The 13284-nt window shown below is 56.7% G+C and overlaps 1 protein-coding gene across 3 annotated transcripts in view; it reads left to right on the forward strand.

The window, feature by feature from the left end:
* srcap (Snf2-related CREBBP activator protein) overlaps positions 1–13284 on the forward strand; it is a 68112-nt gene that overhangs the window by 35106 nt on the left and 19722 nt on the right. For all 3 annotated transcript variants that reach the window (XM_060822320.1, XM_060822319.1, XM_060822321.1), the window contains 10 exons: positions 2303–2439; positions 3219–3388; positions 3885–4077; positions 5061–5197; positions 8454–8640; positions 9149–9318; positions 9811–10022; positions 11460–11834; positions 12202–12372; positions 12531–12737. In XM_060822320.1, the coding sequence (XP_060678303.1) occupies positions 2303–2439; positions 3219–3388; positions 3885–4077; positions 5061–5197; positions 8454–8640; positions 9149–9318; positions 9811–10022; positions 11460–11834; positions 12202–12372; positions 12531–12737 (1959 nt within the window). The remainder of the gene's footprint in view (positions 1–2302; positions 2440–3218; positions 3389–3884; positions 4078–5060; positions 5198–8453; positions 8641–9148; positions 9319–9810; positions 10023–11459; positions 11835–12201; positions 12373–12530; positions 12738–13284) is intronic.

Raw genomic sequence — 13284 nt, forward strand, 5'->3', positions numbered from 1 at the left:
TACTGCAGAGCTGGTGTATCCCCATCCTGAACACGTGTAGCACAGTACCGCAGCGCTGGCGTCTCCCTACCCTGAACACGTGTAGTACAGTACTGTAGCGCTGGTGTATCCCATCCTGAATACGTGTAGTACAATACTGCAGCCCTGGTGTATCCCCGTCCTGAACACGTGTAGTACCATACTGCAGCGCTGGCGTCTGCCCACCCTGAACACGTGTAGTACAGTACTGCAGCGCTGGCGTCTGCCCACCCTGAACGCGTGTAGTGCAGTACTGCAGCGCTGGCGTCTGCCCACCCTGAACACGTGTAGTGCAGTACTGCAGCGCTGGCGTCTGCCCACCCTGAACATGTGTAGCACGATACCGCAGCGCTGGTGTATCACTGTCCTGAACACGTGCAGTACGGTACTGCAGCGCTGGCGTCTCCCCACCCTGAACGCGTGTAGTACAGTACTGCAGCGCTGGTGTATCCCATCCTGAACACGTGTAGTACAATACTGCAGCGCTGGTGTATCCCTGTCCTGAACACGTGCAGTACAATACTGCAGCGCTGGCGTCTCCCCACCCTGAACACGTGTAGTACAGTACCGCAGCGCTGGCACCTCCCCACCCTGAACACGTGTCGTACAATACCGCAGTGCTGGTGTATCCCCACCCTGAACACGTGCAGCACAGTACTGCAGCGCTGGCGTCTCCCCACCCTGAACACGTGCAGTACAGTACTGCAGCGCTGGCGTCTCCCCACCCTGAACACGTGCAGTACAGTACTGCAGCGCTGGCGTCTCCCCACCCTGAACACGTGCAGTACAGTACTGCAGCGCTGGCGTCTCCCCACCCTGAACACGTGCAGTACAGTACTGCAGCGCTGGCGTCTCCCCACCCTGAACACGTGCAGTACAGTACTGCAGTGCTGGCGTCTCCCCACCCTGAACACGTATCGTACAATACTGCAGCGCTGGTGTATCCCCACCCTGAACACGTGTAGTACAGTACTGCAGCGCTGGCGTCTCCCCACCCTGAACACGTGCAGTACAGTACTGCAGCGCTGGCGTCTCCCCACCCTGAACACGTGTAGTACAGTACCACAGCGCTGGCACCTCCCCACCCTGAACACGTGTCGTACAATACCGCAGTGCTGGTGTATCCCCACCCTGAACACGTGTAGCACAGTACTGCAGCGCTGGCGTCTCCCCACCCTGAACACGTGTAGTACAGTACCGCAGCGCTGGCACCTCCCCACCCTGAACACGTGCAGTACAGTACTGCAGCGCTGGTGTATCCCCACCCTGAACACGTGTAACACGATACCGCAGCGCTGGTGTATCCCATCCTGAACACGTGCAGTACAATACTGCAGCGCTGGCGTCTCCCCACCCTGAACACGTGTAGTACAGTACCGCAGCGCTGGTGTATCCCATCCTGAACACGTGTAGTACAATACTGCAGCGCTGGTGTATCCCTGTCCTGAACACGTTCAGTACAATACTGCAGCGCTGGCGTCTCCCCACCCTGAACGCGTGTAGTACAGTACTGCAGCGCTGGCACCTCCCCACCCTGAACACGTGTCGTACAATACCGCAGTGCTGGTGTATCCCCACCCTGAACACGTGTAGCACAGTACTGCAGTGCTGGTGTATCCCATCCTGAACACGTGTAGTACAGTACCGCAGCGCTGGTGTATCCCATCCTGAACACGTGTAGTACAATACTGCAGCGCTGGTGTATCCCTGTCCTGAACACGTGCAGTACAATACTGCAGCGCTGGCGTCTCCCCACCCTGAACACGTGTAGTACAGTACTGCAGCGCTGGCGTCTCCCCACCCTGAACACGTGCAGTACAGTACCGCAGCGCTGGCACCTCCCCACCCTGAACACGTGTAGTACAGTACTGCAGCGCTGGTGTATCCCTGTCCTGAACACGTGTAGTACAGTACCGCAGCGCTGGCACCTCCCCACCCTGAACACGTGTAGTACAGTACCGCAGCGCTGGCGTCTCCCCACCCTGAACATGTGTAGCACGATACCGCAGTGCTGGCATTTCCCGACCCTGAACATGTGTAGTACAATACTGCAGCGCTGGTGTATCCCCACCCTGAACATGTGTAGTACAGTACCGCAGCGCTGGTGTATCCCTGTCCTGAACACGTGTAGTACAGTACCGCAGCGCTGGCGTCTCCCCACCCTGAACATGTGTAGTACAGTACCGCAGCGCTGGTGTGTCCCTGTCCTGAACACGTGTAGTACAGTACCGCAGCGCTGGCGTCTCCCCACCGTGGCCTAACCTTGACTTTCTCTGTTTTCCAGGCAACTGGGGTCCCCACCTGATCATCGTGCCCACGAGTGTGATGCTCAATTGGGAGATGGAGTTCAAACGTTGGTGCCCCTCCTTCAAGATCCTTACCTACTACGGTGTGCAGAAGGAGCGGAAACTCAAACGCCAGGTAGGCTAGGTCACACGCCTGGCCCGCCACCGGCCTGCGTATGCCAGTTGTGCCTCAGCAGTGAGGGTACCCGGTGGGGGTGTGCGCTCATTGTTGAAGCGGGCCGCAGCAGTGTCAGCAAGTTGTGTCCAGGCATTGGGTTGTGTTCTTGGGGTCGCCCTGGAAGTAACGTGAATGCTTGAGAAAGGCCGGGGTAAAGGTTCCCAGGAATTGGTCCGGCAATCAGGGAGGTCCAGTGGTCGCAGGCACCAGGGCTGCTCCCCCTTTTGAGGAGAGATGGTCGTGCGGGGGGGACCTGATTGAGGTGTTGGGAGCAGCGGTGGGGGTCTGGTGGGTGTGCAGTCGGTGCTGTATGTTTTTCTCCGGTTGGGGGATTGAGAGCATGGACAGAAGGAGATCGCTGACAGGGAGATACAAGGCCCACAGAAGCAGTTGAGATCTGGGGCGAGTGCTGCCTGGGGTGGGGTTTAGTTGAGAGAGTTTGTTGGCTGTCTGAAAAGGAAGAACGCGGGAGTCGGATCGACAGCGTTTACTCCGAGCCTGGGCGGATGTTGCTGGTCAAATGGCCTCTTGCCTCCATCGCTGGCGAGGGAGTCCGCCTGACTGCGATGAGCTGAGGGATTCTTGGGGAGTGGGGTCTGGTTCAGGTGGGAGCTTCACTGCTCATTGCCACGGTTTTATTTTAGGGGGAATAAACCCCCTCCAGTCCTCAGTTTAACTGTTGGTTTTTATTTCCCTTTTGGCGTATCCCACTTGTTCCTCCTCCCACCCCACTGCAGGGCTGGACCAAGCCAAATGCCTTCCACGTCTGTATCACCTCGTACAAACTGGTGCTCCAGGATCACCAAGCGTTCCGCCGCAAAAACTGGAAATATATGATCCTGGACGAGGCCCAGAACATCAAAAACTTCAAGTCCCAACGCTGGCAGTCACTCCTCAACTTTAACAGGTTGGTGTTTCCACCCCGTCTTCCCTCAGCATCGCCCCACAATCCACACCGTTCACCTTCTGCTAACCCTGGGCTTTCCCTGTCCCTGGGATTGGGAGGGACAGTGCCCAGGGAGCTTTGCTCTATATCTAACCCCGTGCTGTCCCTGTCCCTGGGAGTGTTTGATGGGGGGGACAGTGTAGAGGGAGCTTTAGTCTGCCTCTGTCAAGCCTGCCCAGAGGAGGTGCAGTGCAGGGTATGAGGTGCTGGCTGACCTTTTTGGCAGCTGCACAAGGAGCAAACTAACGTGTGTGGCTGACCACGAGTGGACGGCCTGGGGCCATTCCTTCCTGCTTTCTCCCATTAAACTGCCAGCCGTCTGTTCTGTCACGCGTCCATTCCCCGCACCCTCCTCTGTGACTGCCATACCTCGCCCGGTCAGTGATCGATGGCTGGCTGTGTCTCTCTCTCTCTCTCTCTCTCTCACTGTCTCTGTCTCCCTCCGGTGCATGGACAGCCAGCGTCGCCTCCTGTTGACTGGGACGCCGTTGCAGAACAGCCTGATGGAGCTCTGGTCCCTCATGCACTTCCTGATGCCGCACGTCTTCCAGTCACACCGAGAGTTCAAGGAGTGGTTCTCCAACCCGCTGACGGGCATGATCGAGGGCAGCCAGGAGTACAACGAGAACCTCGTCAAGAGGCTACACAAGGTATGCACCACACCGCCCCCAGCTCCCTGTGCTGTCACCCCTTCTCCAGCGGTAGTCCCAGGTCCATGGCCTAGTGCTAACAAAGGAGCAGTGGGCGTTGGGGGGTGCTTGAAGCAGAGATCCCGGAGGGTCGCAGGAGATTATGGAGAGGGATATTGCTGCGGGAAGTGGGGTGGAGGGGCTGCCAGAGACCTAGCTGTGGAGTGAGGTCAAGAGCCGGTTGTGAAGTTTTATCATTTCGGTGACCGTGGACTCAGCTCAGCGAGTGTGGGAGGTTGTTAATGAAAGGGGTTTGCAACAGGTCGTCCTGCAGGCTACAGATTCGCACGACCCAGTGTAGACCTGGATTCGGGTCAGTGGATTCCCATTACAGAGGGAAAAAGAGTCCGATTCAGGACCCATCTACCACCGCGATATTGAGGAATCCTGGATCTATGGATCCCTGCTCCATGGTGAACTGCTGCAAATCAGGATCCATGGATTGTCACTGTGTTGCGGTGAAAGGGGAGGTAATGGGAGACTAAGGTTGAGAATCTCTCCAAGTCTCCTGTACAAAGGTGTGCTGGCTGGGGAGGTTGGAATTGTGGATTAGTAAATGCCAACAGCACGGAGATCAGCAGAGAGTGAGGATCTGCAGGTTTCCATTGCATCAGGACTGAGACTGGGGGGGGCGGGATCTACAGTTTTCTCGTGTGTGGGGAATGGGATTTGGAATCTCTGCATCAGTAGATTCCCCACTGCACTTTTTGTGCAATTCGGGATGTGCAGATCCTTTTTTTTTCCCCCTGGGAAACCCTGTGGGTTTTATGACCTAGACATCTGAGTAGGTGAAGGGTGTACTTTCAGGGTCTGTAACAGTCTGTCACCTCCCTGCAGCCGGTCTGCTGCGCTCCAGCCGCTGGTGGTGGAGGCGGCTAGTTTTATTTTGACCCAAGTTTGATTTCTCCTCTCTCTGATCGGTTTCTCTGCACCCCCCAACCTAGGTTCTCCGACCGTTCCTCCTCCGCAGGATCAAAGTGGATGTGGAGAAACAGATGCCAAAGAAATATGAGCACGTGGTGCAGTGTCGCCTCTCCAAACGGCAGCGGTACCTGTACGACGACTTCATGTCCCAGGCTTCGTAAGTGACAGCCGGCCACTAACATTCACGGGCTGGGCTGGGGAAGACATGATTTACTGTGTTATATCTAACCTTGTGCTGTCCCTAACTTGGGATTGTTTGATGGGGGGAAAGTGTAGAGGGAGCTTTACTCTATCTAACCCCTTGCTCCTGATGTAAAAGGGTCCCAGTATGCAGCTCTGGTCTCCTCACTTGAGCAGGGACAGACCCCAGCAGAGGCAATTCACAAAAGACTCCTGAATCAGCTGATTCCCAGGACAAAGGGATGCCCATCAGCACCAGGGATCTGTGTTTGACTCCAGTTTTGGGTGCATGTCCAGACTCCGCACAGCGACGTTCTTCCCGTCACTGCATGGGTTTCCTCCAGGTGCTCAGGTTCCCCCTCACAATCCAAAGGTGTGAATCTAAGGGTGGATTGGCTGTGGGAAAGTGTCCCGTAGTGCCCAGGGATGTACAGGTCAGGGTGGATTGGCCATGGGGAGATGGTCCCGTAGTGCCCTGGGATGTGCAGGTTAGGATGGGATTGGCCGTGGGGAGATGGTCCCGTAGTGCCCTGGGATGTGCAGGTTAGGATGGGATTGGCCGTGGGGAGATGGTCCCGTAGTGCCCTGGGATGTGCAGGTTAGGGTGGGATTGGCCGTGGGGAGATGGTCCCGTAGTGCCCAGGGATGTGCAGGTTAGGGTGGGATTGGCCGTGGGGAGATGGTCCCGTAGTGCCCAGGGATGTGCAGGTTAGGGTGGGATTGGCCGTGGGGAGATGGTCCCGTAGTGCCCAGGGATGTGCAGGTTAGGGTGGGATTGGCCGTGGGGAGATGGTCCCGTAGTGCCCAGGGATGTGCAGGTTAGGGTGGGATTGGCCGTGGGGAGATGGTCCCGTAGTGCCCAGGGATGTGCAGGTTAGGGTGGGATTGGCCGTGGGGAGATGGTCCCGTAGTGCCCAGGGATGTGCAGGTTAGGGTGGGATTGGCCGTGGGGAGATGGTCCCGTAGTGCCCTGGGATGTGCAGGTTAGGGTGGGATTGGCCGTGGGGAGATGGTCCCGTAGTGCCCAGGAATGTGCAGGTTAGGGGGGGACTGGCCGTGGGAAAATTGTCCTGTAGTGCCCAGGGATGTGCAGGTTAGGGTGGGATTGGCTGTGGGCAATGGAGGGTAACAAGGAACAAGGTATGGGTGGGATGGTCATCAGAGAGTCTGTGCTGTCGTGATGGGCTGAATGGCCTCGTCCTGCACTGTCGGGACCTCTGATTCTGTGAAAGGTTGGGGCCATGGCCCCCTGGGGTCTGGGAGAACGTGGGTAATGTTACAGAATCCGATAAGGTATTGAAGGAGTGGAGGGGAGCTAAACAGGGTGGATGCTCAGTGAAGGCTTCCACATTCCACCCCAGTGTGTGGGGGAATGTGCACCGAGTTCTCCCTGGTGCGGCAAACTGGAGCAGTTATAGAGTCCGACAGCATGGAAGCAGACCCTTCGGCCCAGCCAATCCATGCTGCCTGTAATCCTAAACCAGGCTAGTCCCACCTGCTTGCCCCTGGCCCATATCCTCTCCACCCGTCTAAACCTTTCCTATTCATGTACTTATCCAAATTTCTTTCAAACCCATCCATCACGCCGGCAAGTTCATTCCGCGCACGAATCATTACATTTGAAAAGAAAAGTTATCCCTTGCTCCAACTTCTCCCCTGTCACTCCCTTGGTTTGAAATTCCCCGTCTCCCACGCCAGGGAAAAGATCTTTGTCCTTCTCTTTATCCATATCCCTCATGATTTTATAAGGTCACTCCTTAACCCCGGTTGGTAAATCGTCCCAACCTCCTCTTCAACTCAAACCTTCCATTCCCAGCAGCATCCTGATAGAACATAAACATTCCGGCAGAGTACAGGCCCTTTGGCCCCTGGTGTTGCACCAATCTCAAGGCCATCTAACCTACACTTTTCCATTTTCATCCATATGTTTATCCAGCGATCATTTAAATGCCCTCCCAGTTGTCGAGTCTGCCATTGTTGGAAGCCGTGCGTTCCACGCCCATACTGAGTAAAGAAACTACCTCCTGACATCTGTCCTATATTGGTCACCTCTCCGTTTAAAGCTATGTCCCTTCATGCTAGCCATCGCCATCTGAGGAAAAAGGATCTCCCTCTCACCTGTATTTAACTTATCACCCTAATCTTATGTCTCAATTAAGTCACCTCTCAACCTTCTCTCTAATGAAAACAGCCTCAAAGACCTTCCCTCCATACCAGGCAACATCCAGGTAAATCTCCTCTGAACCCTTTCTAAAGTTTCCACATCCTCCTCATAATGCGGTGACCAGAACTGTACGCAGTACTCCCAAGTGCGGCCACACCAGAGTTTTTATATACAGCTGCAACGTGACCTCATGGCTCCGAAACTTGATCCCTCTCCCAATAAAAGCTAATACACTCCTTAACAACCCTGTCAACCTGGGTAGCTACTTTCAGGGATCTATGTGCGTGGACACAGATCGCTGCTGATCTACACTGCCAAGAATCTGACCATTAGCCCAGTGCTCTGTATTCCTGCTGCTCCATCCAAAGTGAATCACCCCTCTCTCTTCTCTGCATTAAACTCCATTTGCCACCTCCTGAGCCCAGCTCTACAGCTTAGCTATCTCCACCTGTAACCTGCATTATCCACAACTCTACTGACCTTAGTGTCACCCGCAAATTTATTAACTCATCCTACTACGCCCTCATCCAGGTCATTTCTAAAACTGACAAACAGCAGTAGCCCCGAAACAGATCGTTGCGGAACACCATTCATCACTCCAGGATGGACATTTCCCACCAATCACCACCCTCTGTCTTTCAGTGAGCCAATTCCTGATCCAAACCAGTAAATCCACAGTCCCATGCCTCCGTATTTTCTACAATAGCCGACCGTGGGGGAACCTGATCAAACGCCTGACTGAAATCCACATCAACCACCTCATAATATCCCTTCTGTAACTGAGCGACCAGAGCGAGACCCAGTGCTGAGGCCTGTTCTGGAGTAACGTGCTGATATTCTGTCTCAACCCATGTCAGCGAGAGACTATGGGGAAGAGTGATCCAGTTTTTAATGTGAGCTGTGACATGCAAGTACACCATTGGAGGGCAGTGAAGCCAGTTCTGCCCGTCCTTGCAGGAAGGGATATCAGCGACAGGGGGGCCGTGGGGAGGTTTTAATCGGCCGTCCTGGGCGGGTGAACAATTCCGAACCGTGACTGTGTGTGTGTGTTTTACTCTGCCACGTCCAGCACCAAGGAGACGCTGGAGACGGGCCACTTCATGAGTGTCATCAACATCCTGATGCAGCTCCGGAAGGTGTGCAACCACCCGAATCTCTTTGACCCCCGGCCCATCCACTCCCCCTTCATCACCCGGGGCATCTGCTACACCACCGCTTCCTGCGTCGTCCGGGTCCTGGAGCACCAACCCTTCAAGGTGAGGCCGTGGCAGGGTGGTGGGTCGGGACACACTCGCACAGAAACGTGACACCCTCGATACGTGGAGGGGTGACAGAGGTGGGGAGGGATGCGGTGTGGGTCCTAGAGGGAGGGAGGGGGTGTGGAGGGGCCCAGAGTGGGTGACTGAGGCCAGGGGCGTGGAGGGGGCCGACAGGATTTAGTAAATGAGAATTGGAGTTTGAATATAGTTTAGGGCTGGGTAAATCTGGAGTGAGGCAGCGAGTTGTAAATTGCCTCAGGTGGTGACGCACTCTGTGCTTTGACTGACGTGGAACATGAGGTGGCTGCTGCGTGTGGGCTTCAGTTTGGGACCGGTCTCAGTGAGAGTCCAGGCTGCCTGGTGTGTTGGGGTGATCTCCCTGCTCTGTATCACTGAGGGCAAGAGGGTGTGAGATGCTGTGTCTAGTTGTAGGTTACGGTCTGAGCTGTCTTGCTGGAATAGCAGTGATTCTCATGGTGCCTCTCTGCTCTCCTCCAACCACCAGCAGGTGGATCTGAGCATCTTCGACCTGATCAACATCGAAGGTCGGCTGTCCCGCTATGAGTCTGAAGTCTTCCTGCCCAAACACACGGTCACCAAGAAGCTGATTGAGGAGATTGCTGATGCTCCCGATCCCCCTCCCCGTCCCAAACCTGTCCGCATGAAGGTCAACAGGTGAGTCCTTGGCTCATTCTCTCTCCTCCTCCTCCCCCACCCCCACGGCTGCGCTCGTGTTCACTTCTGAGGGCTCCCAGGCGCCCCCCCCCCCCCCAAAACGGTACCGCTCTCCTTTGTAGCCCCTGTCTCTGGTGTCTTTCCCCCCGCCCCACCCAGCCTTCAACTGCTCTGGCTGTTCCCTCGTTGCCGCTCGTGTTGGTGTCACTGGTTCAGGGAGGCAGCTTCCTGCTGCCACCTCGAAGGGGCAATTAGGGACGGGCAGCCAAAGCTGGGTCACTCGGGCAAATTGCTTTCTATCTGCCACATCGCGGTGCAAACCCCCGATCCCTTTTTGAGGTTGTCCAGATCTGTCTTGTCCCTCGGTGTTCCCCGGCTCATCGTTCTCCCCACCACCCTGTGTGTGAAGAGTCTCTCTGTCTCGCGCTGTCGCCCGTCCCGCTTTCTCTCAGCTCTCACCCTCTTGCCTGTCTTTGTCTCCCCCCCCCACAGGATGCTGCAGCCCAACCAGAAGCCTGACGGCCGGACAGTGTTGCTGGTGAACAGTCCCCGGCCCCCAGCCCCGGCAGTGCAGTCTGCCCCCCAGCCCCAGCCGCGGCCCTCGGGAGGCGGGGTGGCAGAGCTGCTCCATACCGTCCAGGGAGGGACCGCCTCGCTCCAGACGGTGGTCAGTCCAGTCAGCCAGACTGTCATCCCCTCGCAGGGTGAGTGGCGTGGGGTTTGGGACGAGCTGGTATCCTGCATCCTGAGAGTTGGGTAGGCCAAGGGCAGCAGAGTTTACACATTGCACTGCCTTCAAGTTGCATGGCACAGTACAAGGTCTCCATCTGAAAACAGTCAGTATCATTACTCAGATCTCTTATCCCTTTATTTGCTGCCCAATTATCTCGACACTGACTGATCTCACTCTTGGGGAGATATCTGTACCCTGACTGGTGTCTCTGTCCCCCCCTCTCTCAGGGAGATACCTGTACACTGACTGGTGTCTCTCAGTCTCCCTCCCCCCCTCTCTCTCAGGGAGATATCTGTACACTGACTGGTGTCTCACAGTCTCCCTCCCCCCCCTCTCTCTCAGGGAGATATCTGTACACTGACTGGTGTCTCTCAGTCTCCCTCCCCCCCTCTCTCTCTCGGAGATATCTGTACACTGACTGGTGTCTCACAGTCTCCCTCCCCCCCTCTCTCTCAGGGAGATATCTGTACACTGACTGGTGTCTCTCAGTTCTCTCGCTCTCGCTCGCTCTCTCTCTCGGAGATATCTGTACACTGACTGGTGTCTCTCAGTCCCCCCCCTCTCTCTCTCAGGGAGATATCTGTACACTGACTGGTGTCTCTCAGTCCCCCCCCTCTCTCTCTCTCAGGGAGATATCTGTACACTGACTGGTGTCTCTCAGTCCCCTCTCTCTCTCAGGGAGATATCTGTACATTGACTGGTGTCTCTCAGTCCCCTCTCTCTCTCTCAGGGAGATATCTGTACATTGACTGGTGTCTCTCAGTCCCCCCCCTCTCTCTCTCAGGGAGATATCTGTACACTGACTGGTGTCTCTCAGTCCCCCCCCTCTCTCTCTCTCAGGGAGATATCTGTACACTGACTGGTGTCTCTCAGTCCCCTCTCTCAGGGAGATATCTGTACACTGACTGGTGTCTCTCAGTTCTCTCGCTCTTGCTCGCTCTCTCTCTCGGAGATATCCGTACACTGACTGGTGTCTCTCTGTCCTCTCTCTCTCTCTCTCTCTCTCTGGGAGATATCTGTACACTGACTGGTGTCTCTCTGTCCTCTCTCTCTCTCTCTCTCTCTCTGGGAGATATCCGTACACTGACTGGTGTCTCTCTGTCCTCTCTCTCTCTCTCTCTCTCTCTCTGGGAGATATCTGTACACTGACTGGTGTCTCTCTGTCCTCTCTCTCTCTCTCTCTCTCTCTGGGAGATATCCGTACACTGACTGGTGTCTCTCTGTCCTCTCTCTCTCTCTCTCTCTCTCTGGGAGATATCTGTACACTGACTGGTGTCTCTCAGTGAATGTTGAATAGTGAACAGGAATGATTGTCTGGGGGCAGCGCCTGTCCCCCTCTCCGTTCTCTAACCTTGTTGTTGTTGTTGTTGTTGTTGTTGTTGTTTTATTTTGACTGTCTTGCCCGCAGGTTTGTCGACGACTCCTCTGAGCCTCCCCCTGGCGGCAGCAGGTCCTCCCCGGACCGTCCTCGCCCACAGCCGGCCTCCGGTTCCCTCGGCTCACGTCACCACCCTCCCCGTGAACGCAGCCCGGCCTTTCCCGCTCTCGGCGCTGAGGGTGGCCCCAGCCTTGCAGCAGCAGCAACCGGGCACGGCGGCGTACACCGTGCAGGGGGCGGTGGCGGCCGCCTCCTCCTCTGTCCTGGCACACCCTCCCCCTCCTCCCCCTCCCCCACCCCCTCCTCCTCCCCCACCCCCTCCTGCAGCCGCTCTCTCCTCCTCCTCTCCTGTCGGCCTGCCGCAGCGCTTCGTCCTTTCCCCAGACCTCCAGGCCCGACTGCCCAGTAAGTAACCCCTGGAAATTCGGGGTGGGGGTAGAGAGGGGGAGAGAGAGACAGCGTGCTTGTGGGAGGGGCACCGACGGCCAGCTCAAACTCTGTCTGGGGTCGGCAGGCGGTTGGGAGGTGACGTGCCGTTGATTTAGGAAATGCAGGGTCAGAGGGCAATGTGCAGTGATGATAGTGGACTGGGTGGTGGGGGGGGGGGGGGGGACCATCGGAGGTTATCTCTCAATCTCTGGGTCGGGGGTGGGAGGGGGTGTGGGGATGCTGCTGCTGCTGCAGGCACGGAGTCGGGTGGAGGGAATAACTTCTCCTGCCGTACGTAATGTGACCCTGTGTCTATGTGTCTCTCTCCCTCCCTCGCATGCAGCGGGCGAGGTGGTGAGTATCGGTCAGTTGGCATCTCTGGCTAACCAGCAGTCCGGCCACCCGGTCAATCCAGGCAGCAAGCCCGTCACCTTCCAGATCCAGGGCAACAAGCTGACGCTGGCGGGAGCCCAAGTCCGGCAAGTGGCTGTCAGCCAGCCTCGGCAGCTGCAAGGTGAGATGCTCCCCCCCCCCTTCCCTCCCTCTTCCCCCACCCCCTCAGGCCACCGCCTTCAGTTCAATTTACCGTCCCTTCCCCTCCTGATGTTCAGAGAGACTTGCTCTGCTCATTGCCTCTTGTCTGTCTGTCTTTCTCCCCACCCCCCCCCACAGGTAACATGGTTCACTTGGTGTCGACTGGCAGGCATCACATCATCGGGCAGCCTGCCCAGCTCGCGCTCATTCAGGCCATGGCACAGCAGGCTGCCCAGCCGGCAGTGGGAATCCAGGCACCGCTGCAGACGGTCACCGGGACTCAGTCTGCCATCTCCACCGCTGCTGCTTCGCCTGGGCTGGCAGTGCCAATCGCAGCTGCACAGGGTATGATGCCACCCCCCACTCCCTCTTTTCCGGTGTACATGAGCGCATGCCCCTTGCTTGTGCTCTCTTTCCCTGTAGACACACACCTGTGCTCATGTCCCCCTTTGCTGGAATACACTTTTCCTGTCTGCACATACGTGCACACACCCTCTTTCCCGGTATATGTGTGCTCGCACCCTCTTTCCCGTTACGTGCGTGTGCGCACGCACTCCCTCGCTCGCACCCTTTTCCCCGGTATATACGCGTGTGCGCACTCCCTCACCGCCACCACCCCCCCCAACCGTGTTTCCCGGTACATACGCCCGTGTGCACTCCCTCGCCCGCACCTTGTTTCCCGGTACATACGCCCGTGTGCACTCCCTCGCCCGCACCTTGTTTCCCGGTATATCGGCCCGTGCGCACACCGTCGCTCCCACTATGTTTCCTGGTATATACGCGCGTGCATGCTCCCTCGACTTAACCTTGTTTCCCGGTATATACGCGTGTGCTCACTCCCTCGCCCGCACCTTGTTTCCCGGTATATATGCCCGTGCGCACTCCCTCGCCC

The sequence above is a fragment of the Hemiscyllium ocellatum genome (assembly GCF_020745735.1).
Source record: "Hemiscyllium ocellatum isolate sHemOce1 chromosome 41 unlocalized genomic scaffold, sHemOce1.pat.X.cur. SUPER_41_unloc_9, whole genome shotgun sequence".
In the NCBI taxonomy this organism is placed as follows: Eukaryota; Metazoa; Chordata; class Chondrichthyes; order Orectolobiformes; family Hemiscylliidae; genus Hemiscyllium; species Hemiscyllium ocellatum.